General features: G+C 44.4%; 1 protein-coding gene across 2 annotated transcripts; it reads right to left on the bottom strand.

The window, feature by feature from the left end:
- Positions 1 to 9,631: 9,631 nt before the first annotated feature.
- Positions 9,632 to 15,702, bottom strand: LOC141918244 (signal peptidase complex catalytic subunit SEC11C). 2 transcript variants are annotated; one of them, XM_074812496.1, is made up of 6 exons: positions 15,467 to 15,702; positions 14,094 to 14,203; positions 13,155 to 13,304; positions 10,897 to 11,016; positions 10,258 to 10,315; positions 9,632 to 9,830 (listed from the first exon to the last, which is right to left on the bottom strand). In XM_074812496.1, the coding sequence occupies exons 1-6, from the start codon at positions 15,506 to 15,508 to the stop codon at positions 9,777 to 9,779; spliced, it is 534 nt and encodes a 177-aa protein (XP_074668597.1). In that variant the 5' UTR covers positions 15,509 to 15,702; the 3' UTR covers positions 9,632 to 9,776. The 2 variants fall into 2 exon arrangements, with proteins under 2 accessions (XP_074668597.1, XP_074668598.1); XM_074812497.1 differs by lacking the exon at positions 15,467 to 15,702 and adding an exon at positions 15,102 to 15,267.
- Positions 15,703 to 24,395: the final 8,693 nt, after the last annotated feature.

The raw sequence follows: 24,395 nt of genomic DNA, 5'->3' as shown, positions 1-24,395 counted from the left end.
GGGATATCGAGTCCTGACGCGCTGTTTGTCCCAGAGGAGAACAACAGAGACAGGGATGAAGTCATGTGGAACTGGCACAGTTTATGTGATGATTTTGCTGTCTAGAGGACTATGTCAGGAAGTGGGATATGCACTTAACAAAGCTGACTGTAAGGAACTTGCCAGATCCTTCAGCAAACCCTGCATGACTGGAACTGAACTATACTCCCTGGAAACTACCGTGGATGTGAATTAACATAATTACTGGGCAAACGATCGAGTAGAATCACTTTTGAAGTCAATTGTGTATCCTACTGTATGAGCTAAATTGTTCCCTTGTTTAGTCTTGGTTTAGTGCATCCTCTTTTACTGGTTAATGTGATTCATTCTTTTATTTTGGTTATTAATTATGCATTCTTGTTTAATTTACAATAGTATTCTCATGCCTCAATCATGGGTTTCACTGTGCCGCCTGCAGTACAGCTACAGACCACATGTGCTCTGTGCTGACTGACAGCAGATCACATACAATATTGCCATCCGTGGGAAATTCTAACTGTTCATCACAATTCAGGACAGGAAATTGAAAATTCAGGAAACTCTCCATTTTCAGAGAAAAAAAACCCAACAAAGCAAAATCTTTGGCTTTCCGAAGCCGCAGCAGCTGTACTGAGAGGCCCCTGGCTGCCCTCGCCTCCCCAGGCTGGACCTACCCTTGTGCTGGGCCTCAGGCCTGGGCTGCGGCCACCTGCCCTCCCGGTGGCCTCCGGGACGGTGGTGCCCGAGCTCCGCACAGCGCCGCTCCCCGGCCCCTTGTTTCAGTCCCGGTAGCTCCAGAAGCCGCCGACATGGGTTCTGTCAGACCCGGCTCCACGGCGGCTGAGCGGGGGAAGCCGTCAGCAGGTCCCTGGCATCGCCGCGCTCGTCGGACTAACTCAGGATGCAGCTGTTCCCCAGTGCGACGTTCCACACAGTGCTTTTGTTACTTTCAGCTGTTTCTGTTGGGTTTGCTCCTGCTGCTTTATGTGGGGCTTGTTGGGGGTTGACAACAAGGCAGTGCTGGAACCTTCTGGTCAGTAAGTTGTATACAGCTGCACCTAACACCTGTGCTGTTCGCAAGCTTCCCCTGGCAATGCCAAACATGAATTCTTACTCAGTTCCTTGTTGCCCAAGTCGTCCTCAGTCTCTTTCATCACAAACACTATGCAAACAAATAAACCTTTCTCATATTTTGTATATATACTCCATCCTCATGCATTTCGTGTGCTAAAGGCTGTGCCTTCACGTTAAATCTCATTTTGCACCGTCACGAGCTACATTAAGATCGTTCCTTACACACTCCCACTTTCATACCTTGTGTTAGGGACTTAGTGAAAGTTTGAATTAGTTTGCCCTTTAGGGGATTAAAGTTACAGTGGAAAGTACTGATTTAGAGAGTTGATCAAATCTGGGTTTGAATTTTTTTTTTATTTAGGATTAACTTTTTGAGTGGAGGGATATTTTTGCCAAGAAAAACACATTTTCAGGGTTTTGTCATAAAACACATACAAAGATCCATTTAACTCCTCCAAACAATCAAACTGGGTTATTTGAAGCGAACTGCCAACAAAAACTCAGTTTGAGGATTTTCCATTATTCTGGAAAAGAAAAACAATAATTTTCCCAAACTAAAGCAACACCACAGGCCTATTTATCTCTTTTAGCTTTACCTTTGCTTTTATATTGACAGCCTTTATGACAGCCCTCTTCTCTCTTCATTGAGTATGTTCAGTGGGAGTTTATTCTGTTTTCAAAAGAAACAGACCCTAGTAAGATCTTTAATCCCGTAATTTGCACATGTGCCTTGATTCATGCATATACAGAACTGACATCCACGGTAATGGATCTGAAATACTGAGCCCTCAGTGGGCTCCCAAACGTGTCTGGAGGAAGCGTTAGAGGCAGGCTTTATTTTTTCAAAGCAGCCTAGGCTGCACGACTTACGCTTTCCCCAAAATATATTGCATTATTTGTAATACGTGCTGGACACATCACAAGCTCTGCTTCACTTATTTGTAAGATACAGCTGGGGCTTTCTTCTGCCTGGTGAAATGCTTGCGTGGCTTTTGGGAACACAATGCCTATCAGCACATTCTTAGGACCTTCCTCACCCTCAGTTAATATGACTGGCAATCAGTTTTGCAACCAAAATTCATCACTGGGGTGAACTGACCCGCTCTTCCCCATCCTGCAGTGACAGAGCACGTGTGCAGTGGCCTGAAGAGAAGAATGTGATGCTGGACCGGTTGTACCCAAACTGCAGTGGAGACCCTGAGGGTTGGCAGGCAGCAAAGAAATCAGCATTTCTTATTCACTTGTTCATAAGGATAAAAAAGGTGATATGGATTGATTCTAATTCTTTTTTTTATTAACTTTCTCAGAAAAATGATAATTTGATATTATACAGAAATAATATACTGGACCCCCCACAACAGAAAAGGATCCAGGTACAATAAACACGTTATCAACTGTGAGTGACCGTGGAGACCTTTTTTTCTTAAAGAAGAAACCTGATAATGTAAATTTGTGTTTGAACATCAAGAAACAGCTCTCTTCATTTTAAAATACCTATTTTTCATATATCCCATGGCAAAGTGAACTATTGTTGTGCTCCATGGCAGGAAAACATTAAGGGGTTTTAAATGCTATTACCACAATAACACTCCTTAATTTGCTTTCTTTACATTTTAGACAACTATGATTGTTCTATCAGCAAGGCAGATTTTATGGACATAAAAAGGGATAAAAGAAAAATGGTGTGCCTTTCATCATTTTCTTTGTACTGATCCTGACGTTAGAGACAGCTATAATGTATGTACAGAGCAAACAGTGGTTTAAGCATATCACCAATGTAATAACAGGGCACGGTCACTGAGGAATACTTTGTAAATGTTGAAGATGCTGAACAGACTAATCTCCAGCACTTCAAACCTGTAGTCAGGGCAGGCATTCTGCAAATAGCCTGAAAATTGACTCTCTGCAGTAACAGTTCCCCGAAGAACTGAAGACATTTTTCAGGAAAGAGCTCCGTAACTTTATTTCATATTGTTCAGCCTCTGTAATGTAAATTTATTTAATAAGGCACAGTTTAAGGTATCTGATACTGTTTGTGCTGCATTTTAGGAAGTCCTAGACCTAGCCCATTGAAGGAATTGCTTATTGCACATTTAGTGTATGTCAGTGTGCTGCATTAGCCATCACAATTTTTTTGTGATTTTTGTAGTGGAGGCGTTCAATATTTTGAGAATTCAAGTGGGAAGCGTTTATGTTTCTGAATTCTCAGGAACTATTGCTGGCCAGACAGACAGTCCCAGCTGAGCCTTCCCAGAGAAGACAAAAGGATTCAAGCAACACTGCTGCGCTTGTGGTCCCGGGGAGCACGGAGCGACGGGGATGCGAAGTGCAGGCACCGAGCCTGTGCCCTGCTGCCGGCACTGCAGGGCGGGGAGAGGTCACCTCAGAGAGCCATGGACTCACGGAAAGGTTTGGGTGGGAAGGGACCTTCAAAGGTCCAGCCCCCCTGCAATGAGCAGGGACATCTCCAGCTAGATCTGGTTGCTCAAAGCCCCATCCAACCTGACCTTGAACCTTTACAGGAGTGGAGCATCTATGACTTCTCCAGGCAACCTGTTCCAGTGTCTCGCCACCTTCTTCGTAAAATATTTCTTCCTCTAAACCTGCTCTCCTTCAGTTTAAAACCATTGACCCTTGTCCTGTCTCCACAGACCCTGGTAAAAAAAATATCTCTAAATCTTTCTTATAAGCCCCCTTGAAATACTGAAAGGCCACAAGAAGTTCCCCCCAGAGCCTTCTCTTCTCCATCTGAACACCCCCATCTCCCTCACCCTTTCTCCACAGCAGAGCTGTTCCACCTCTCAGATCATTTTTGTGACTCTCCTCTGGACCCGCTCCAACAGGTCCACGTCTGCTTGCACTGGGGACCCCAGAGCCGGACACACGAGAGTGGAGCAGAGGGGGAGAATCCCCTCCCTGGAGCTGCTGGCCCCGCTGCTGCTGATGCAGCCCAGCCCACGCTGCAGACCGCTGGCCCACAGCGTATCTCCAGCGCCCCGGTGCAGAACGTGCCTTGGGCTCGCTCAACCCATCAGACAACGTGCCCCAGGCTTGGGCCAGGGGTGTGAGCTCTTGAGGCTGCCAGGAGGGTTGGCACAGCTATGTGTGATACTTACACCTTCTCCCTTTCTTCTTCTCCAATTCTGAGCACTCACTGGAGGTGAGCTCTGTCCGGCTTTTGTGGGAGTGCAGCATGGCAGGGGCTGCTCCTCACCTGGGGTGAGAAGATCTGCCAATGTGTTAGTTTGCAACTAAATCTACAGAAAATAATCACCAAGGAAATTTGAAACTACAAGTTTTGTTTCCCAAATGTCAACTTTGCTGCTGATGCTGGATTTATAAACACCATGTGTTGGAGAAAAGAGAGCTGAGGAACTTGCATGACACAAGTCCAGAGAGCAAACAAACAGCAGGACAAGCGCAGGTGACAGAAAGGACAGGCATTAGCAAACCACAAAGCCCCAGACTCCCCCCACAAGAAGTGAAGCAGGAAAACAGGCCTGCACACGGCAGTGGGCAGAGAGGTCACTGTCCTTGAGGCAGGGAGGCACCGGGGCCAGCCCCGAGCCCCTGGGCCACCGTCAGTGCCCAGCACAGCCCCAGCCGAGCCGCAACCACAGGAAGGCAAGCCAAGGCTTCAGGCACCCCTGGGGCAGGGCCACACCGTGCCTCATTCCCAGAGAACAACAAAAACCACCTCCTCCTCCTCGTTAGCACCCCTGGACACAGGGGAAATGCAGCCCCCCTGCCCCCGGGGCTGGCACACCAGCATCCCAGTGCCCAGGCCCTCTGCAGTCGGGTTTTTCACACACACCTCCGATTCCAGTTCTAGCAAAGGTGGGCATCAGCACTAGAAACCAATGTCCTCATGTGATCACCAAAGAAACAAAGCTTTGTCCACAGCTGCTTTATTTGTAAAGCTCAAATCCAGAGATTCATATTTCAATCAGCTTCAACATTCAGGTGGTGATCATGCCCACGTCAGATTTCCATACACCTACATACACATACAGACTATATATAGCACATGTATATATAGTTTCTGCTGATAACATATTTACACACAAATGATAGAGAAGCAGAGTTGGTTCTCTATACAAAAGCAGCGTACTGGAGCATAAATGATGACAGAAGAGAGAGAATATACTTATTTAAGCCAAACTGTGTAGCAAAGAAACATACTAAATTTTTGCCATGTGGGTGGCTTACGTTTTGTTTCCCTTTGGCCCCCAAGATGTTCAAAGAAACACTGATAAAATCCAGGCACGCAGAGCAAAATGTCCTTTTCATCACTGTTGCCTGCTATCTTGATTAAATAGAGAGAGAAATTACTTGCCAAACAAGGCTTAATTGGAGTTACCTCTCCAGTTACTGCATGTACTCATCTTATCTCTACCAGCGCAGGCAGCTCCGCTGAACACCCGGCGGCCAGGGCTGACACCCCCAGCGAGCGGTGCTGGGGCTCCCCGCACCCCCCAGCCCCTGTGACCCCCCCAAACACCAGCGTGCCGAGGAGAGAGCAGTGGAGGAGACTGAACACGGGAAGTCCCCCACTCAGCCCCTTCCTGCGGGCACAAGCGTTGGCGCCGTCACGCCGAGGGTCCGTGCCGGTGGCCAGCCCTCGGTCACGGCTCCTGCACCCCACGACGCCTGCGGCCCCCCCGGCACACGCTGCGGCTTGCACCGCTCCGGGTGCACGGTGTGAAAAGGCAGCTGGCCCCAAGGGAAAAACGGACAGCTTCAACCAGTCTGAGCAGCTCCTACTCCCAACTGCTCAGGTAAAAATGTACTGCTTGTGCCTGATTTTCCTCAAAGAAAAAAAAAAAAAAAATCACCCAGAGGCCTTGCTAGGATGGAGGCACTTGCTTTAAAATGCTCTTGTTTTTTCCAGTGACACAAGGCACAGTACTGCGCACCCGTAGCCAAGCTAGCTGTCCTTCCCAGGGGTTACCAATGTCTACGCAGCACGTGAGCTGAGGTGAACCAGTTACCACAGCCTCAAGGATCTAGGGAGCACTCTGTCTCCAGTTAATAAGTCAGTAGATGCACCAATTATATCCTTGATCTGTCCTGACTTCAAAGGGAAGCTGCAGCCTAGAAGCAGAGCAGACAATTAAGAAGTTATAGTTGTAGAAAAGGGAAAGCACCTTGATGCATCAAATACGTAGGATCTTAACTCTCTTCTTTTTATTAGTCAGCCCCATCTGTAACCTGCCGAAACACACGCGCAAGCAGTTTGCCCCTTATCTCTGAAGAGTCTGTGTAAAATTCTGCTTGAAGCACAAAGAGCAGCAATAGACATAAATTTAATTTGGGACTGGCTTGTGCCCTTGCTGCAAATTATTTGAGAGGTGATAAACAGATGAATGGACTAGAACAGCGTAGTTCAGCTGGAAGGGACCTACAACAACCATCTGGTCCAACTCCTGAGCCCTCCGGGGCTGACCTAAAGTTAAAGCCTGTTGTTAAGGGCATTGTCCAATTGCCTCCTAAACACCGACAGGCCTGGGGCAGCGACCCCCTCTCCAGGAAGCCTGTTCCAGGGTTTGACCACCTCTGGGTGAAGAAATGCTTCCTCTCGTCCAGTCTGAACCTCCCCAGCGCAGCTCTGAGCCCTTCCCAGGCGTCCTGTCCCTGGATCCCGGGGAGCAGAGCTCAGCACCCCCCTCTCCCCATCCCCTCCCCAGGGAGCTGCAGAGAGCCCTGAGCTCAGCCTCAGCCCCTTCTCTCAGGCGAGACAAGCCCGGAGCCCTCAGCTGCTCCCCACACCAGATTTGTTCCCTTCACATTTGGACATTCACATCCTTAAATTTGAAACACAAAGGTACATGTTATAGTTGTGACAACCTAAGTCACTGTTCCCAAAGGCTAAACCCGTTCCTCCTCCTTTGCCTCCATCATTTCTGTTTTTTTTTTTTTCCTCACGTGCTTTGCTGAGCCTGCCCAACCCACAAACCCAGCAGAGAACTAACTTCTCCCTGGGTTCACAAGTCACACTGGCTCCACCGAACATGAGAGCTTACACAAAAAGAGATACATGACCACCTTGTCTGCAGCAGGAGGATCATCTGGTCTCAGCAACCCAAGCTGATAGCTAAGCTCAGCCACAACATGTAGGGTCACCACCTTCAAGTTGCTTCAGCAAGACTAGGAGGAAAATCGCGTAACATTCGGTTACAAAATCTATCAGCAAACTGCATTCTCTCCACTGCAAACTCCAGTAATATTTAGCAGACATTAAATCATTCAAGTATTGTACAGTGCAATTTACAGCAGAAAGAAAACATTCTCCAGATACGCATTTCACCACCAAAGGTCATTTATCAGCCTAAGAACTAAAACATTCTGTGCTGTTATCTAGCAGAAGGGTTTATACCAGGTATTTAGATTCTGGGCAAAACTTTTGGCACTCCTTCCCTCCCTGACTTCTACTCTAAGGAAATTAATAAGCAGCACTAACTAGTTCATCAGAAATGGAAATTGTTGGCTTAAATATCTCAGACAATTATGGGAATGAAATTCAAGAACAGAACCAAGAGCAACCCAATCCAGTTGTGGGTGAGTGGTCTCTAAGCATTCACAGGCAGCCGACCAAACCCTGAACAGAGCAGCCACCAGTCAGCAAACTCATGTATTTCTCCACAGAAAAGGTAGGCTTGCCAGTGATCAACAGAAGTACTATGAGACTTCTTTTAGAAATTATTATTAGATTCCTAAATCTGGAAAAAAAAAAAAGAAGTCTTACCCTACATAAGAATAGCTGTACCATATTTTAGTACCATGTTTTCAGCCCGTTTCTGGTCCTACTAGCTGAAAAAACCCTATTGTCTGTCACAAAGGAGAAGTCAGATTACCGATGTGGCTGGCCAAAGTCGCTCTGGTGGACGCAGTCAGCAGACTTCCACATGTCCAGCTAAAACCAGGAAGATAAACCAGGCCTGCGCTGACATCCCACATTTCACTAAATAGGCAACACTGACAACCGTATGTCGCTCCCCTGCGCGAGTCAATTCTGCAGGTTAAGATTTATCAAGAAGAGTTAGAACAAGACACAGGATATAATACCCAAGAAATACAACCTTTTTTTCTGAGCATGAACCCACATATTTAGATGTTATCCTTGCATCCTTTATTAACACATGTTTCCTCAACATAAGAATAAATTCTAATAATAATGGTCAAACTTGTCTTTTGGGTTATGCCCCAAACCCCCCTCTCAAAGTTAGAGCTGACTGATTGCATTGTGGTAGGTGGGCAGGAATAAATTCTGATTTGAGCAATACTGGAGGGGAAAAAAAAAATATTAAAAACCAAAATCTTACTACACACACTGTCTCCAAAATTTTATTTTAACTCTGATGGCACACTGACAGGAAGACTGCATTAAGGATACCTAAATTATTCTGACATGCCATTTGTTACACTCAATTTTATTTCTACACAATTTGACACAAAATAAGTCAATTTTATAATTTTATAATCCAGTTTGTCAGGAAAACTGCTTAGTGGGACACAAAAGAAGTAATATGACTTGGAAAAATTCAGCAGTTGTCTGCCTTTCAGCGCTAGCTGTTACAACAGAAGAGGTGCCATTATTGGATAATAGTGTATTTTTGTAGTGGTAAGGGATTACTGAAGAAACAAAACTCCATTGGAAAAAAGCATCATGCTGTTCCTTATCAAAGCTACAAAACCAAAGCAAGCGAGGAAAACAAGTTCTGCTTTGTTGACATTTGAAGCCAAGAAGAGAAAAATCCAGAATTTCATAAAAGACAGTTATCAGGTAAGTTTTAAAATGAAAAATCAATTTTATGTTTCACACTATTCAGGTATCATATGATAGAAGAGAACAACACATTCTCAAAACCAGAATATGAGTTACGTCTTACCCTTCTTTGTAGTATTATTTTTACTACTGTGCTATTCATTCAGTAATTTACAAGTGTAAATAAAGTCCCATAAAATCTTTTTGCTGGGTTTGTTTTATAGCTAGGAACATAAAGGCAGAACGGTTAACAGTCTGAATTCTAGAAACATACACAGTCCCTAAAAATCAGGCCTTCAGGTTTTTTGTCCCTACACCACAAAGGAGCAAGTTTCAAATTCAGGGAAAAAGCTCCAAGTTTCCATTTCTCTGTTCTTAATCAGAATGAAAGACCATTTCTTGTCTATTTTTGTCAGCCATATCTAGACAACTTTCTTTAGGTCTAAGTCTGACTAAAATCCTACAACTAACTACCTGTTCCAACTCATGTGTTGCATTCTTACAAATATGGATAAAACCAGTTTGTATGGTCATGAGAGGGCACTGGCAGACATCAGAAATAATCAAGCAAAAAACAAAGTAACAACACACAGGAAGAAGTGGGCTCAGATGCAGTATCAGTGAAGAAAAAACAACGCAGCATCTCAAGGAGTGCCGTAAGCTGCTTTAGCACATGACAGTCAGTGTCTTCCAAACAGGCAAAAGGCTAACTGAAAGCAGCATCCATTTGAGACAGTGAATACGCCATTACGTAATTAACCAACAGCCAAAAGCTTTACTCATTAATTGTACAGTTTATTTAGACGAGACAAAAGCTTACAGTTTTGTAACTGTACCCAGAAATGAAAACATCTGAAATATATTAGTTTTTTTCCCCCTGTATATTTAACTTTGCTCTTGGAAAAGTGACTTTTTTTTTTTAGGATTCACGTTTCAGCAGTACATATGCCCCCATTACTGCCAGAAGAGCATACTGCAAAAGAAAATAGAGAATAAAGACTGATTACAATTTCTCTTCACAGAAGCTCTGAAATTACAAATTGTTCAAAGTGTGCCCTCTCCAACATTACATCTTCTAGAGGAGTACACAATTACAGAGTTGCGTTCCTACAAAATTACAGGAATATTTTAATGTGATCATATTCATCATAAACAGGCATCACAACTGTATACACTTAACTTACAAAATTCCTATAAATTAAATGTTTCAAATTATTACAAATACTAAGTTCTACCGGAGAACAGACAAGCTAAAATAAACACGAAAGCAGCTCTTCTTACGTTAGGAACCAAACCACAGAAACAAAATTAACATGTATTCTTATATACAACATTCTTACTATCTTTACTTGCTATTTTACAGTTTTAAATTCAAGTATTCAAAATGTCTGTATACGTACCTTAAATTTTGGATAGTCATTCATTATTATCGTTACCATACCAACGTAAGGCAAAAATCTGGAATTGACAAAACAGATGAACGTAAAATTAACCCTCAAATATTACATGGAAATGTTTCAGTGTTACTCAGTCTTGAATATTTTCGTGTAAAACAATAATTTATGCCTGTCACTAACGCATATCTGAATGGGAAATATTTTTTTTTTCCTTAGATAAAAATTTAATCAAGTTATTTGAGAAAAATCTTATGAGATTTCATCTCAGCTGGGGAAGGGGACAAAGTCAAAAGCTCAAACCTTGCATAAAATTCCTGGGGAATGTGGAAATAATTTCCTAGTAATTTCTAGCAATTCAAAGGTTAAGTTGGTTATTTTTGTATTTACTGGTGTATTATTTATTAAATATGCCATTTAAAAAAAAAAAAAAATTTCTACTCTCCACATCTGTGAGAGGACTACGAAAGCAACTTTTTCAGGTAAAGCAGGTTTTTTATTTACTATTTAAGAAATTTTAAAAATACCATACCAGATCTAGTTCATACCAACAAACTACAGTTCTGGTATTAAGTTCTGAACTGATTTAAGTTCTAAATTTTCTTTATTTAATTACAAAGAACATGGAAATGCTGCATTACTTACCCTCTTGCTCTTCCAACAACATCTTTCTTCTCTAACCAGTTCTGACCTTCTTTGTACAAGCCTCTGTCATCAACTTCATTATTATCACCTTTCGTCAGAAATTTAATGTTCCCATTTTCTCTAGAAGGCAACAAGGTGATAAACTAAACACCACTTAATTTAAAAACCTCAATTAACATCTACGAAGCACAATGAAGATGAAAAGTGCTACAAGATTAGATAACAATGTTTACTTCCAGTCCTGCTTATCTAACAAGCACCATTAAATCATTAACATTACAGACTTTACTGACAGAGTCAATAGATTTTAACAAAAAATGTTTTTTAAAACACTCCTAGATTGTCATTTGATGTAAGCAATTACACAGTGGGCATGAAAGGGATATCGTCCACCCAGAACAGGCACTAAACTTCCTCAACAAAAGCAGTATGTGCCTATCTGGGAAAAAACCATCCCAACCCTCTGCATTTTCAACAGAACAGAAATTTAACTCTGAAATACTGTATAATACTCCACTAAGAGGTCTTTTTTTCTTGTTTTTCCCCTTTTTTTACAACTTGTGAAATAAGATCCTGTGAAGTCATCACACAATTAGAGAATGAATTTAAATCACAAATTTCAGATGAGGTAGACCCTAAAAACCTTCCCTTAGGAAAGAAATTGGTATAATAATACAATGCTTCAGGCAATTTTCTTCTAAGTTCTATACACTTGCTTAACCCTTAGCAATCACATTTATGTCAAAACAAAGCTTTGTCCTTCTTTTGATGGAAATAAATAAAAACCCTCTAAAGTAGCTGCAAATCTGCATCAAACTCAGTATTTTGTCACTAACACTGCAAAACAGTTTGAGGTCACTCATTAGTTGTTAAATATAGGGAGTTCCAGGCAAAACCTTACTTATGTTTGGTATTTATTAATGTGGCAAATAAAAAACCAAACACATGTAACCAGTCTTGAAATAACATAATGCAGACAAAACATTATGTGGAGTTTTTAGGGGACTGTATGGAGAAATCCAGGCAGCAGCAGCACTTTGGCAGGCAGCACTGCCCGGCAGCCCGGCTGCTCCCCGGCGCCGGCGCCCAGGTCCTCACCTCGCCCGGCCACTGAGCAGGCTCAGTCCTTTTTGGAGGGACAGAGGTTTAAAACCCTGAACACACCCAAATCATAACCTTTCCCTGCTGTTTCCAATGAACAAAGTATCTCACTCTACCTTGTGAACATGGTATAATTTAGCCACTGCTGTTAGAAAACCTGCCACGTTTTGCTCCCTTTCCAGCGTTAGGCGTATGTGCAGGTGATACATGCAAGACTTCGGTTCAACACTACCATTTAAATAAAGTTATTAAATTTACAGTCTCCGAAATTATTTTTCTCAAGAAGCTGCTAATTACAAAGAATGATATCAAGAAAAGTTTTTATAAAGACAAATTAGGTGGTTTTTTTTTAAAAAAAGAGGTAATTCTTGGATATACATATTCGTTTCAAAAAAGCACTGCAAACCAGATATTACTCAGAAGATGCACACATAACATTCATGGCCAGGACTTCCTGAGGTGCAAATATGTCAGTGCTTGCCACCTTCAGGTTAGCTTTTCATTGCACAGAATTAGAAACAGAATTGCCTCTCTTTTGTTTGAGAAGGAACTGTTTATCATACCAGGCATACGCAATAAAGGTAAGAACAAGTAATCTACCTGTCGCTTTTCAGCATGAATTGTTGTTGGCATTGTGACTAATAGACACAGAAAGATTAAGAATCTCTTCTTTCATTCTGAGTCAAATCTCTTTTCTGGAAAACTTCAGTTAGCAAAGATCACATACTTGTCAGACTTCGTCTATAGTTCTGATTCTGAATCTTCACCTTCCTTCAGAGATTTGCTTTTAGAAGTAGCTATTTCTCATAACCAAAATCCCAATCTACAACAGTCAGTACAGGAGTGGACTCTGCTCCCATAACATATTGCTACTGCTGGCAAAAATAACGTGTGTAGCCTGTGTTACGGGACTCCTCTTTGGCACAGGTTTACCTACTTCAAACCCGAGCAACTCTGCTGAGGGATGGGAGTCAGGGTCTCAAGAAGTGTGCCACAGAACTGGGGACAAAAGCGGGGTCACATCCTAGAGATGAGTTTTATCTTACAGCATATCCTCACTTGCCTTTTTCATAGAATACTAGCAAATTAAAATGTAATCGAAAGTCATGGTGAAGGAAACTATATTTAGAAACAAGGAAAATGCCAAGCTGCATTACTTTTCATGTATTTTGATTACTCTGTGAACTATTGGAATGTCTCTGCCTTCAACTTTAAAAACAACTATTTCACCAGCTCTGATTGGGTCATCGTGGAAATTTGTTAAGAACAACAGGTCTCCCCTGTGAAAAGCTGGTTCCATGCTGCCACTAGAAACAAAAAGAAAGAGAGAGTTTATTAGCATTATGGTAAATGAAAGAAAACCATGACAACAACATTTAATTCTTACCGATAAACTCACAATTTTAACCGAAATAAGTATCTTTGCCCATTCAGTTACACTACACAGACATTTAACACAACCCAAACCTCCCAAGTCCCGAGCTGAGCCAGCCTGTAGAACATTCCCTTACTGCCCCAGTGAAAGAAAAAAGGAAGCTGTATAGAAAAGGAACAGTATTGTAGCTATGATAGAACAAAACGACCCATTCTGGTTAAGCAAACCAATCCATTAGTGACAAGCCAAAAAACGCTTCCCAGCACAACAGGAAATACTCATCTGCATAAAAAGACTTTAATTAACATGAGCAAGAGTTATGTTTACATCAGCAATTACTACTAGTGATCAGAAAATCCATGCCTTTTTTCAAAGCCCACCATAGTATCTTTTGGTAACAACCTTTAAGGTAGGATTCCAGACCCCATAACTAGTAACACAAACAGAGAATTCCCATTAAAATACTGTTATTTACTGCATACATTCCTTGCAGACGCACATTCAATTTCTGTAAGGCTGAATGTTCCATGAACTTCATGTATTTGGTCAGCACTCAGGGGCCTGCAGGACTGGCTCTTTATATACCAGAAGTAAGATACCACTGAGAGAAGCGACACACGTGTTTAATTCACTCACAAAAGGAGCTCTGCTATAATACAAATTTAAAATAAACATAGATATGGTAAAAAAAAGAAATTAACAAACTTTAACACTGACTTACCTGAGCACCACAACAATTGGGCTTTCACTTCCAGTAATGACGATCAGCCCTTTCCATATCATAAGGGCAGAAGACACTATCATCGCAAAATTTAAGACTTGGTAATACAGCTATACGAAACAAGAAAATTGTTTTTAAAAGTTACTGTGTTGTATTTAGAAGCACAACATAGAATTTCAACCCCTACACACCACTGAATCCTGATCCGGGCATGTGGACTTCCATGCTAAAATCATATTCCAACAGAAGCCTCATGGAGCAGATTGCTGTCTCACAAACCCTAAAGCAGCCTCAAGTTTTAACGCATCGTGTGCCTCAATCTTGGCTTATTACGCCTGGGCAATACTCCTACTTGTTGGTGCTAGAAGCTAGTGAACTCGCTAGCAAAGGCTTCTCAGGTATAGGAAGCTATATGGCAAATGATCAAGCCTATCTTGATCAGACGTCCCTGACACCTGCCTGAGCGCCTGAGTATTTAAAACACACGTAAGAAACACTGTAAGATCAGTAACACCACACTTCAAACAGTTATTTTTGTTTAAAAAGAGGAGCTGTGCAAGTAGAAGAGAGACGACATTTCCTGCTATTGTCAGACAGAAACTTATGTAGAAAACCTTCTATTGATTTAACTAACTTTCTGCCCCAAATTCTACTGCTCTGCCAGCCCTTACAGCAGTACATATGCTTTCTTCACACTACTTCCTTTTTTTTTTTTTTTCTTGAAAACATACGGACATACTCTGGTGGAAAACGACCCTGCCCATCTCTATTTATCATGGGACTCACTGACGTAAAATATGGAACCAGAAATTCCCAGACCATCATTCTAGTTTGAAAACACATATGCCAGGATTTTCACGTATATGGCCCACTTAACTGAGCACTGGTCAAGCTCCAAAGTGTGCCCTGCAGTCTTTTTTTTAAAAGTGATTGATAGATACTAAACCTCCCCCCCCCAACTAAGGAATTTCACAGTCTGGAAATCGTAAGGTTTGTCACCAGCCTTACATTCTCCCAACCAGTTATTGGCATAATCACACAGTGAAGATGCAGACACCGATTTTGAACGACAAGAGTTGAAAAACGCCCACTCGCTCCTCGCGCTGCCCCTCCAGAGGCACCCGGTTACCGACAGCACACGGTTTCTTCGCTTTCAACCCAAAACGTGAGGCCGGCCCAGGCGGCCTCCGCCTCCCGCCCCCCGGCTGCCTCTAGGCCCCGGGCCGCGCGGGGCAGGAGGGGAGCGCGGCGGCACCACCCGCTCCCGACGGGGCAGGGCCCGGCCGCTGGCGGACGCCCGGCTCTCCCCCGGGCGGCCCCCGCACCCCGGCCCCGGCCGCCACCGGGCGGCTCTGGCAACCCCCGGCCACTACCTGCCGCTTGTTCATGCGCCGCAGGTCCCCGAAGAGGTCCATGATGGCGCCGCCGGGAAGGGCCGCCCCAGCCGGCGGCGGGAAGCTACCGGCGCCCTCCCGGGCGGCTCCTGGGAGCGGCGGAAGAGGCTCACGGCCCGAACCTCAGCGCTGGCCGCAACTACCGCCGGCCCGGGGAGCGGGGGCGCGGCAGAGGCTCTCCTCCCCGGGAGTTGTAGTCTCCCGCCTCCCGCCGCGCCGCCCACAGCCGCGCACCTCGGCGGTCACCCGGACTACAACTCCCGGCATGCACCGCGGCAAAGGGCCCTGAGGGCGAGGCCCCTCGCCTCCTGCCCCTGGGGGTGCCTGATCAATTTGCCGCCCGAGGGGGCGCTCGGTGGGCGCTGAGACCCCGCGATACGGCAGAACGAGCCGAACTGGTCCGCGGCGCGGCGGCACCGGCCTCCTGAGCCGCGTCCTTTGGGTCAGGCGGCAGCCGGGCAGCTCTCCCCGCGCGCGCGCTGCGTGTGCGCAGCTCATTGGCTGGTCGAGATCGGGCGGGAAGGGGCCGGGGCGGGGCCGCCGCGCTGAGGGCTGTGGCTGAGGGAGCGGCTTGGCCGCCGCGGCGGGGGTGAGCTCGTGGCTTCCCCGTCAGGGCCGGCTCACGTACCTGGGGTGGGATCTCCCTCAGAAGGCACCCAGAAAGCACCGGGAACGGCCTCCTGCCGCGCTAACGGTGGGAGGCATCAAGATCATCGTAATTGCAGCCCCTAACGTTCACCTCAGGATTTGTTCAGGGGCCGCTACACAGGCCTTGAAAAGAGAAAACCACAAAGTCCTAGAAAAAGTTATACTTTTATGTGACAGCAGCTCAGGCCTCGGTAAGATCCTTCATCTTCTCACCTAGTTATTCTTTCAGTGACACCAGTATTCCTTTACTTACTACACAGGAGTTCCTCTGAGTTTACAGTGTTTCAGGTTAGTTTTCTCCAATACCCTTTAAATACTCAAAAGTCTTATTGAAGTTGATTTTCTGTGTTAACCATACCCCTAAGGGTTGTGTGAGGAATTCTGACATACAAGGAGAGGCTGAGAGAGGTGAGGTTGTTCATCCTGGGGAAGAGAAGGCTCCAGCAGGATCTTACCAATGTATATAAATACCTGGTGGGACAGAGTGAACAAAGACTCATCTTGCTGGTACCCAGTGACAGGATGAGAGGCAATGGGCACAAATTGAAACACGGGAAATTCCATTTAAACATACAAAAAAAACTTATTTACTGTGAGGGTGGTCCAACACTGGAACAGGTTGCTCAGAGAGTTTGTGGCGTCACCCTGGTGAGACTCAAAACGTGCGTGGACAAGGCCCTGGTTGTGGGGTGTGGGGAGAGCCCTCAGCAGCAGCACTGGAAAGGGTGCGTCAGGGCAGCTGTACCCTGCACTCCTGCGTCAGAAGGCCCAGATGGCCTTTGTCTGCCTCAGCTTCGGCAGTATGCTGCAGCCGGAGCATGCTGCTTGGGACGGTTCTGTAGCTGGTTGTACACCTGGCTGCCTTGTGGGCTCAGCCCGAGTCATGCAGCTGTCCCTTCACACTGGAGGCTTCACCCCACAGCGTGGCTGATGTACATCCCTGGAGCCACAACAAAAGACCTTACACAATTTGTCATTATTCCTCCTCGAGCAGGTGTAGTATTCAGAAGTAATTACTAAGACAGACATGGAGAAGGAAAATACACAAGAGCAAACTCAAAGGTGGCTAAAAGATTTCTGAATTTTCTGTGTGTAATTAAGAGTCTAATTAAAAAGATGTGGAACAAAGGTATCTATTCTTTAAGAGTGAGATCTGCCCACTGAAATATTTGATAGATTTTTGCCCAGCAGAAGGTTTTCTGCAATGCCCCTGCAGTAGGTTTTCATACCATGCTACTTCGATTATTTTTTTAAAATAGAGGTTTTTCTCCTTTGTGTACAAATCTGCTTGCCAGGGTGGTTTGTGTTTTTTTTTAAATGACAAAGATTAAAATGGTGATTGGGACAAAATATTCAGGAAGTAGAATCAATGTAAGGGAGACTAACAAATCACAGTCTCTTGTGGGTGACTGTAGTCCACAAAATCTGGAGCCACATCCTGGTTTTCGTGCATCTTCTATGACGTATTGCAGAGTTTACAGAGGTGTCCATAGATGATAGGGAAAAGGAACGATAAAGGTAATAGTTCAGTGAAGCTTTAGGAAAAATCCAAGTACCTGTCGGTTACCCTCTGCCCAGATACAAGTGTAAGCGTTGTAATTACAATAACAAGAGATCTTTGATTCTTCATTTGCTCCTGAGAGTAGCTAATTGCTGATTCTCTTAAAAGAACTGAGTGTCTCACATGTTCTGTTTCAAATGAGTCTCGTCCTGATAAAAAAACTGTCAATTGCTTCTGCATTGTTGTTAGATGCTACTGTGATGATGATGATTTAGAACCGTATCTGCAAACCTTTTCAGTGCTAGCTAAATCCTGCTTTTCCGTGGCTGACTGCTCCCATAAATGCATTTCCCACATGTTTGATATTTATACAACTGGGAAATGATGATCACAAAACTACTGATTAAAATATGTAACACATAAGCTGCCCATTGTCTAATTACATTTCTCTCCCAGAAGATTGTGTCTTTCAAGTAAAAAAAGGCCAAATTCTCATTTACATCAGAAATAATCGTACCTGGAGTAAATCTAAAAACCTCACTTAATATACCACTAACTTACACTAGGGTAGCAGAACCGAGTTTAGACCAGTAACTCATAGACAATTATAAACAATCTGGCAATTAAATCTTTGTTAAATTTACTTTGCCATTGGAATTAAATCTTTATGTTATTTCTTGTGGTTATGGATGCTTTTCACTTTAGCTATTAAAAGATTTCATATTAATGCAGAGTATCATATTTGCCTTACCATAAAAAGAAATCACAACAAACCAGCTTTTGTTCTAAAATACTGTGTACCACACCCAAATTCCTAGTAAAGTAGAACAGATTTACTTTGCATTTATTTTTGTGTTTACATTTAACGGTAAATATTTGACACTTTTCTATATCCAGTTCTTCTAAGCAAGTTTATAACCTTGTGTGCAAAGTTATTTTATGCTGGTTGTGTTGTTTGAAGTAGTTCGGGTTGGTTAGCAGTATCTCCTCCAATAAACTGTTTCAGAATGTTTTTCCTGGTTCAACAACTGAACAGTGCAGTACTGTGATGCGTGATTGTGACCTAGCTCTCCGTAAACGCACTCAGCAATGCTCAGATATTGCTACAACAGTATGAAAAATGTGCTGGACAGGTACAAGGGGGAATGGTGGGTGAGCCCTGGGCTGGCTGAGGCCTTGCTGTGTGCTCTTGTGGCTGCTGCAACCCAGAAGAGCTCACGGGACTTCTGAGGCTGTTGCAGGATTTCACTGATGCAAAGGAAACAGGAAGGCTTAGGATGCTATTGTGCTTCTCCATCTTCCTGCAAACATCCCTGCGTACAGTCTGGCTCTGGTTAAGAAGTCATGAAATGAATGGCTGAAAATAAATGGGTGAGTTTGCATCCTAGACTAGAGTGTCAACGCTGCAACACACAGAATGAAGGCAAGTGGCTGTGATAGGAGAATGATCCCTGAGTATTACTTGTAGGTAGTGCTTTAATTCTCAAAACATGCAGAAAATCATTCTTGCCTATTGTGAAGTAGGAATACATTCGTTCTGGAGCTGGAAGACAAGCCATTTAGCAGGGAAATGGCAGTATCTGAGAGAAAGTAAATGACAAAGACTGGGCAGTGTTAGAACAGGTCCTTGCAGTCATTCCTGATGGAGAGAATTAAAAGTGGAAGTTCAGATGATAAAATCTGATTTTGTAACAAGTAGAGAGAGAAAGCGGAGCTAGTGTATGGAGAATTTAGAAAAGCAAGAAGGCAGCTTTGTGTTGAGACCCAATAGGATTGTAGCTGCTTAGTTTTTTGTTCACAGAGATGCTACATTCTTTTGTCCAGGGCACAGACCCACACTTAATTCTGAGACCGTAGTATCTTTGCCTGTCAGTTTGCTATTGATCAGAGTTCCAAAGCTCAGAAAACACTTTTACTCACCCACTGTTCATGGTGAGTCAAGGGAAACATATTAGGCACATGCTTTCCTTCCTTTTCCACAGATGCTAGGAATTCACAGATGCTAGGTGGCTTTGTTATTTTACCATCTGAATGATTTAGATTATTAAAGGTTACATGTATTTTGAAATCTTCCCGTAGTCTGGATGTTTGACTTAAGTATTTGTACAGTAGATCTTTTGGAGCTCTGCAGCTAGAAAAATATGCTAATTTTTTAGTACACAGAAGAATGTAGCTCTTGACATTCTGGCTGATTTGCCAGATCTTTGCAAACATCCAGGCATTAGTGCTACCTGTATATATAATATTTGGATTGCATCTCTTTGTTTTCAAAGAGATTGGTCATGGGCAAATAACTAGCACCTTGCACCTGAGCTGAAAAATGTAGGTTAATAGGGAAAGCCATAGAAGTCCATTTGCAGCCTCTCAGAGTAAAGCACGGCAGAAATGCAGTAACTGACCTCCCCAGTGAGCAGGCTTTTTTTCCAAATACATTTGGAACTATTCTGCTTCCCATTCCTGTTGCTCAACAGGCTGTTAGAGCAGCCAGTAATGCACACTGTGCTGTCCAGAAGCAACAGGATGCCACTTACACCAACACCACACTCTCTTCTGCATTCTCTTGTCCTTGGAGCACTATGCTGCCCATACGAGGAGTTGCACCTGAGTGCAAGCAAGCGGGAAGCAGCCTCCTTTGCTCCAAAAGAAGTTTCTGCTGTATCTGCCAAGCAGTAGTGCTGAAAGGGAAAAGATGTGCCAGAGAAGGGAAGTATTTCAGAGGAAAGGGACTTGGGTGTTATAGATTAAAAGTAATTTAGTGGGAAATAACCACTTCTCAATTTTTAGTGATCAATAATAAATTTATTAGCAAGCGGCGAGTGAGCAAAACAGCGCTGGGTGTGCCGGGAGTCTCTGCTCTACCAGGACACACACCTGACCCGGCAGAACCGAGTCCCTTTATAGTGTCGGCTTCATCCATATTCATGATGGGCGTACCCTGAGGGGTCTGCAAAGTTGTAAACAAGTTTTCCCGGGCTTTTCTCAGGTTTTCGCGGGCTTTTCTCAGGTTTCGGCGGGCTTTTTTCAGGTTTCCTTCACAGAAGGGGGGATGACTCAGCACAAGTGTTTTTGTAGTGGCTTGAAGATGGGGGCCATTTTAGCTCCCTTCTAATAACTGATTTTAACAATAGAAACTATACACATATATCTTATTTCTTATTTACATAAGAGAATTACAAAACTTTTCGGCCACAACATAGTTTAGGTACAACGCAATTTGGTATTAACAGAACGTGGTTACAAGTATGAGCGGGTTAGAAGGGGGGGGGGCTCGGCACAGAGCCCCCTCGAGACAGTTTACTGCCACCTGTCTCTGAGCAGAAACCTAAACGCTAATTTGGGGCCGCTCCGTGCCCCCTGCCCCAGCCCCAACCCCCCTGGGGCAGCTGGGTGCTCGGGACGGGCCCTCATGGCTGGGGAGGGGGCAGCTCTGCCCCCCCCTCCTCATGCTGGGCCAGGCTCCGCGACACTGCTCCAGGGCTCGGCTTGGGCACGCTGCTCAGGTCGGGCTGATGGCGCCCCGGGAACAAGCCCTCTCCCAGCTGGAGCCAGCAGCAGGAGTTCAGCTGCCCCCACCCCGAAGGCAACGGTGCTCCAGGGAGTTGGGGGGGTGGAGGTGGATGTCCTGACTACAACTTCTTTTTCCCTTTGAGATTTGAACAACAAATACCATATATGTTTTATTACATTGGGTATTCACTCAACACATCTCTTGGAACCTGTTGCTTTGGAAGCAACACTGGCCCATGCGCACGCAGTAGATGACACTGTTCTTCACCTTCCTGCCACCCCCTGTTTGATTTTCTTTTGCCATGTCCATAAGCAGGATCATGACCCCAGTACTTCCTCCCATTACTTGTCCTTTGTTGCCAGAGGAACTATGCAGGACCAGGCGTCTCTGTCTTCAGATCGCATTACTCCACGTTTTCACCCACCGTTACACACCAGAGCAAAGCTGCAGGGGACTCCACACTAGACCCAGTGACTACTTCTCTTCAGTTTCTCAGAAAAATCAGTCTCTGAACTTTATACCATTCTCTGAGGCGCAGAGCTGAGCTGACAGTATGGGCTGGGATGCCCAGGTTACCCGGAGTGTAACCCTGACTCAGTTGCCTCCTTCTGCATGAAATCGTGTTTCTGACAAGCACAGGAACGCTAACAGCTCTCCCGAGCAGCCGGCAGGGAGTCTTACGTACCTCTTTCCTCCTTGTGTGGTTCACGTGTAGCTTCATTATCTTCAACACGTCAGCCTCATTCATTTTCACATGCATAATATCCACTGACGTGTTCTTCTGTGTGTGAAAAACAGTACAGGGGAATATGGCCCCAGGTACACACCTTTGCTTTTAAAAGTGATTTCTGAAGAAAGTTCAGTTGCTTCGGTTAGACCACACAGTGAGTAGTCTCAGGCAATACTGCACATCTTGCCTTTGAAATCCCATTAAGGTTCCTTAAAATTGGGCCCCCAACAGGCAGGACTCTCAGAATGACCTGTCACCGTGGAAATGCAGGCCTTCATGTTTGGGGTTATTAATGGGCCTTTCTGGCTTAAGTCTCACTCTTCTGAGAGGCTTTTTTTTAAGCCACTGAAAAATTTAAGTGCAGAGTTTCCCTGGAGCTTGGTGAAGGCTCTGATTTATCTATTGTTTTCAGTGCATGCCACCAAGGGGCATTCTTATTTTATCATTGTGTCTTGGTTTTGTATTACGTTCAAGTTTATCTGCCCTTTATCTCAATAAAATTCCTTTCTTTGCTTTAAGGGTGTTAGGTGGACAGCAGGAGTTTTATAATTTAAACCATCTCAGCAAGGATTTCTTTGTTAATAGCCTTTGAGAACTCCTCTCCTCCCTCTTTTGGGGCGGGTTATGGAAAATGGCAACCCTCCCTGCAGAAGTGGCTCAGGAAGGGGCTGCCTACGGCTGCTCTGTCTGCAGCCCAGGAAGGGGTCTCCATGTTCTCGAAGCACCCTCAAAAGTGCTGTTTCCTCACCCAGAATCTGTTGAGAGCAGTGCAAATATCGAACGCCTTCTGGGGGTGATTCCCAGAGGGGTGTCTGGTGCCTGGCCTGGGGCTGAGATGGGTTTTGCCCTCAGCACGGTCGGACAGTGTTCCTGGTGCCCCCCTGACCCGCTGGCAGCAGCCCCTAACCTACAAGTATTTTCTGCAAGAGCAGGCCTGCCATTGTCCACAAGAAAGGGTTTTTTGTTTCATGTGGTCTCCAAACTTTTCTGATCACACACCCCTATCAGTAAAAATCTTTTGATCATGCACCCCCAATATCTGTATATTTATTTATAAATTACATAAATGTACTACCGTACTAATATGTACATTATAAAACATACACAAAAAAAGATGATAAAGGTGAAATAAACATTATTTTTTAAAAAATATTTTATTTCATTTAATTTAATTTCATTTTTTAAATTTAATTTTTTATTTAATTTTATTTTTTAATGGTACAAGACATGTTTTCTTCCTGCATCCCAGTGGGTGCGCACACCCCACTTTGGAGACTGCTGCTTGAGCGCATGCATGGCTTTTGTCTTGTGTGACTTCTCTCATTAATCTTACTGTCTGTCTTGGTAGCTGGCAAGGATCTATTCATAGGCAGTTTTCAGCGAGAATGTCACTTTGCATGGCTGTATTTCTAAATGTATGAGTCCACATTTTTAGTCTGCTCTGTAACCCAAAATCTGGATAGCTAATCAGATTACAGCTGAGTAGATTTGTTTCAGGTAATAGTTTATTTGTGAAAATAATTGCTTTTTCTGGGGGAAAAGGGGAAGGAGAGGGAGGGATCAAACTATCTGAACACTCAATTGAGTTTAGCAAATAATGTTCTCTTTTCCTTCCCCTTCCCCAAGGAACAGGAAAAAAAATCAGAAAAACTTGAAAAGATGTTTAGGCTTTTCCCAGTGAAAAAAAAGGTTAACTTTCAAAATTGCCCAACAATACACAAGGGGAAGGTAAAAACGTTTTTAACAAATTCTAACAAAAGGAAATATTTAATCCTTATCCAAGAACAATCTCTTGGTGAACTAAAAATGTGTGTAATGTGTTAGGTTTGACTTTGTGCTCAGGGAGGGGAGAACACTGAGATGGCTTATGGGACTTTTTGTTTCTTTTTCCTATGAAAACTGCTACAGTTTTTGCATAAAACCAGCTTTGCTTGAATCTGAAATGCTCTCTGCATTTGTGAGTGGGGAGTGTCCATAAAGTTCAGCAGCCTCATCAGGAAGGTTTCACCCAGCCTTCCCTCCCAAAGATCTCAGCTCTAGTGACAGGCTTAATTGTCACTTAGGTGGTTCTCTGGCCTTGTCATGCTCTGTCTCAGCCCACAGGCACGGTCTCATGTGCATAATCAGGTTCTCAAAGCTGCATTACATCAACTGACAGTGCAGAAGCGATGCCCCAGCAGCAATACCGCTGTCTGCACCAGTAGCCGTCCTGCAGAACGCTTCTGCAAAATCTGCCTGTCCCTTCCACTGTCCCCGCGTCCCCAGCCGGACGCCCTCCCCGCCAGCGGCCAGCGGGCAGAGGCACCGCGTGGTGCCGGAGCTGTGGCTGCCAGAGCTCCAGTTCCGCCATCCTGTCCCCTCCCAGCACGGTATTTACAGGGGCCCCGATGCTGAGCCAAGAGGGGGTCTTCCAACAGCTGCAGGGCTCTGCGGTGCTCTCACGCGGTGCTCTTTGGGGCGGGAGGGGTGTTATAGGAGGCTGCTTGCTGATGGCCTTGGGCACTGTGTGCTTTTGCTGTGC

The sequence above is a fragment of the Strix aluco genome, chromosome Z, assembly GCF_031877795.1.
Source record: "Strix aluco isolate bStrAlu1 chromosome Z, bStrAlu1.hap1, whole genome shotgun sequence".
NCBI classification, from domain to species: Eukaryota; Metazoa; Chordata; class Aves; order Strigiformes; family Strigidae; genus Strix; species Strix aluco.
The sequence above is the reverse complement of the archived record's forward strand: the minus strand, read 5'-3'. Positions and strand labels throughout refer to the sequence as shown.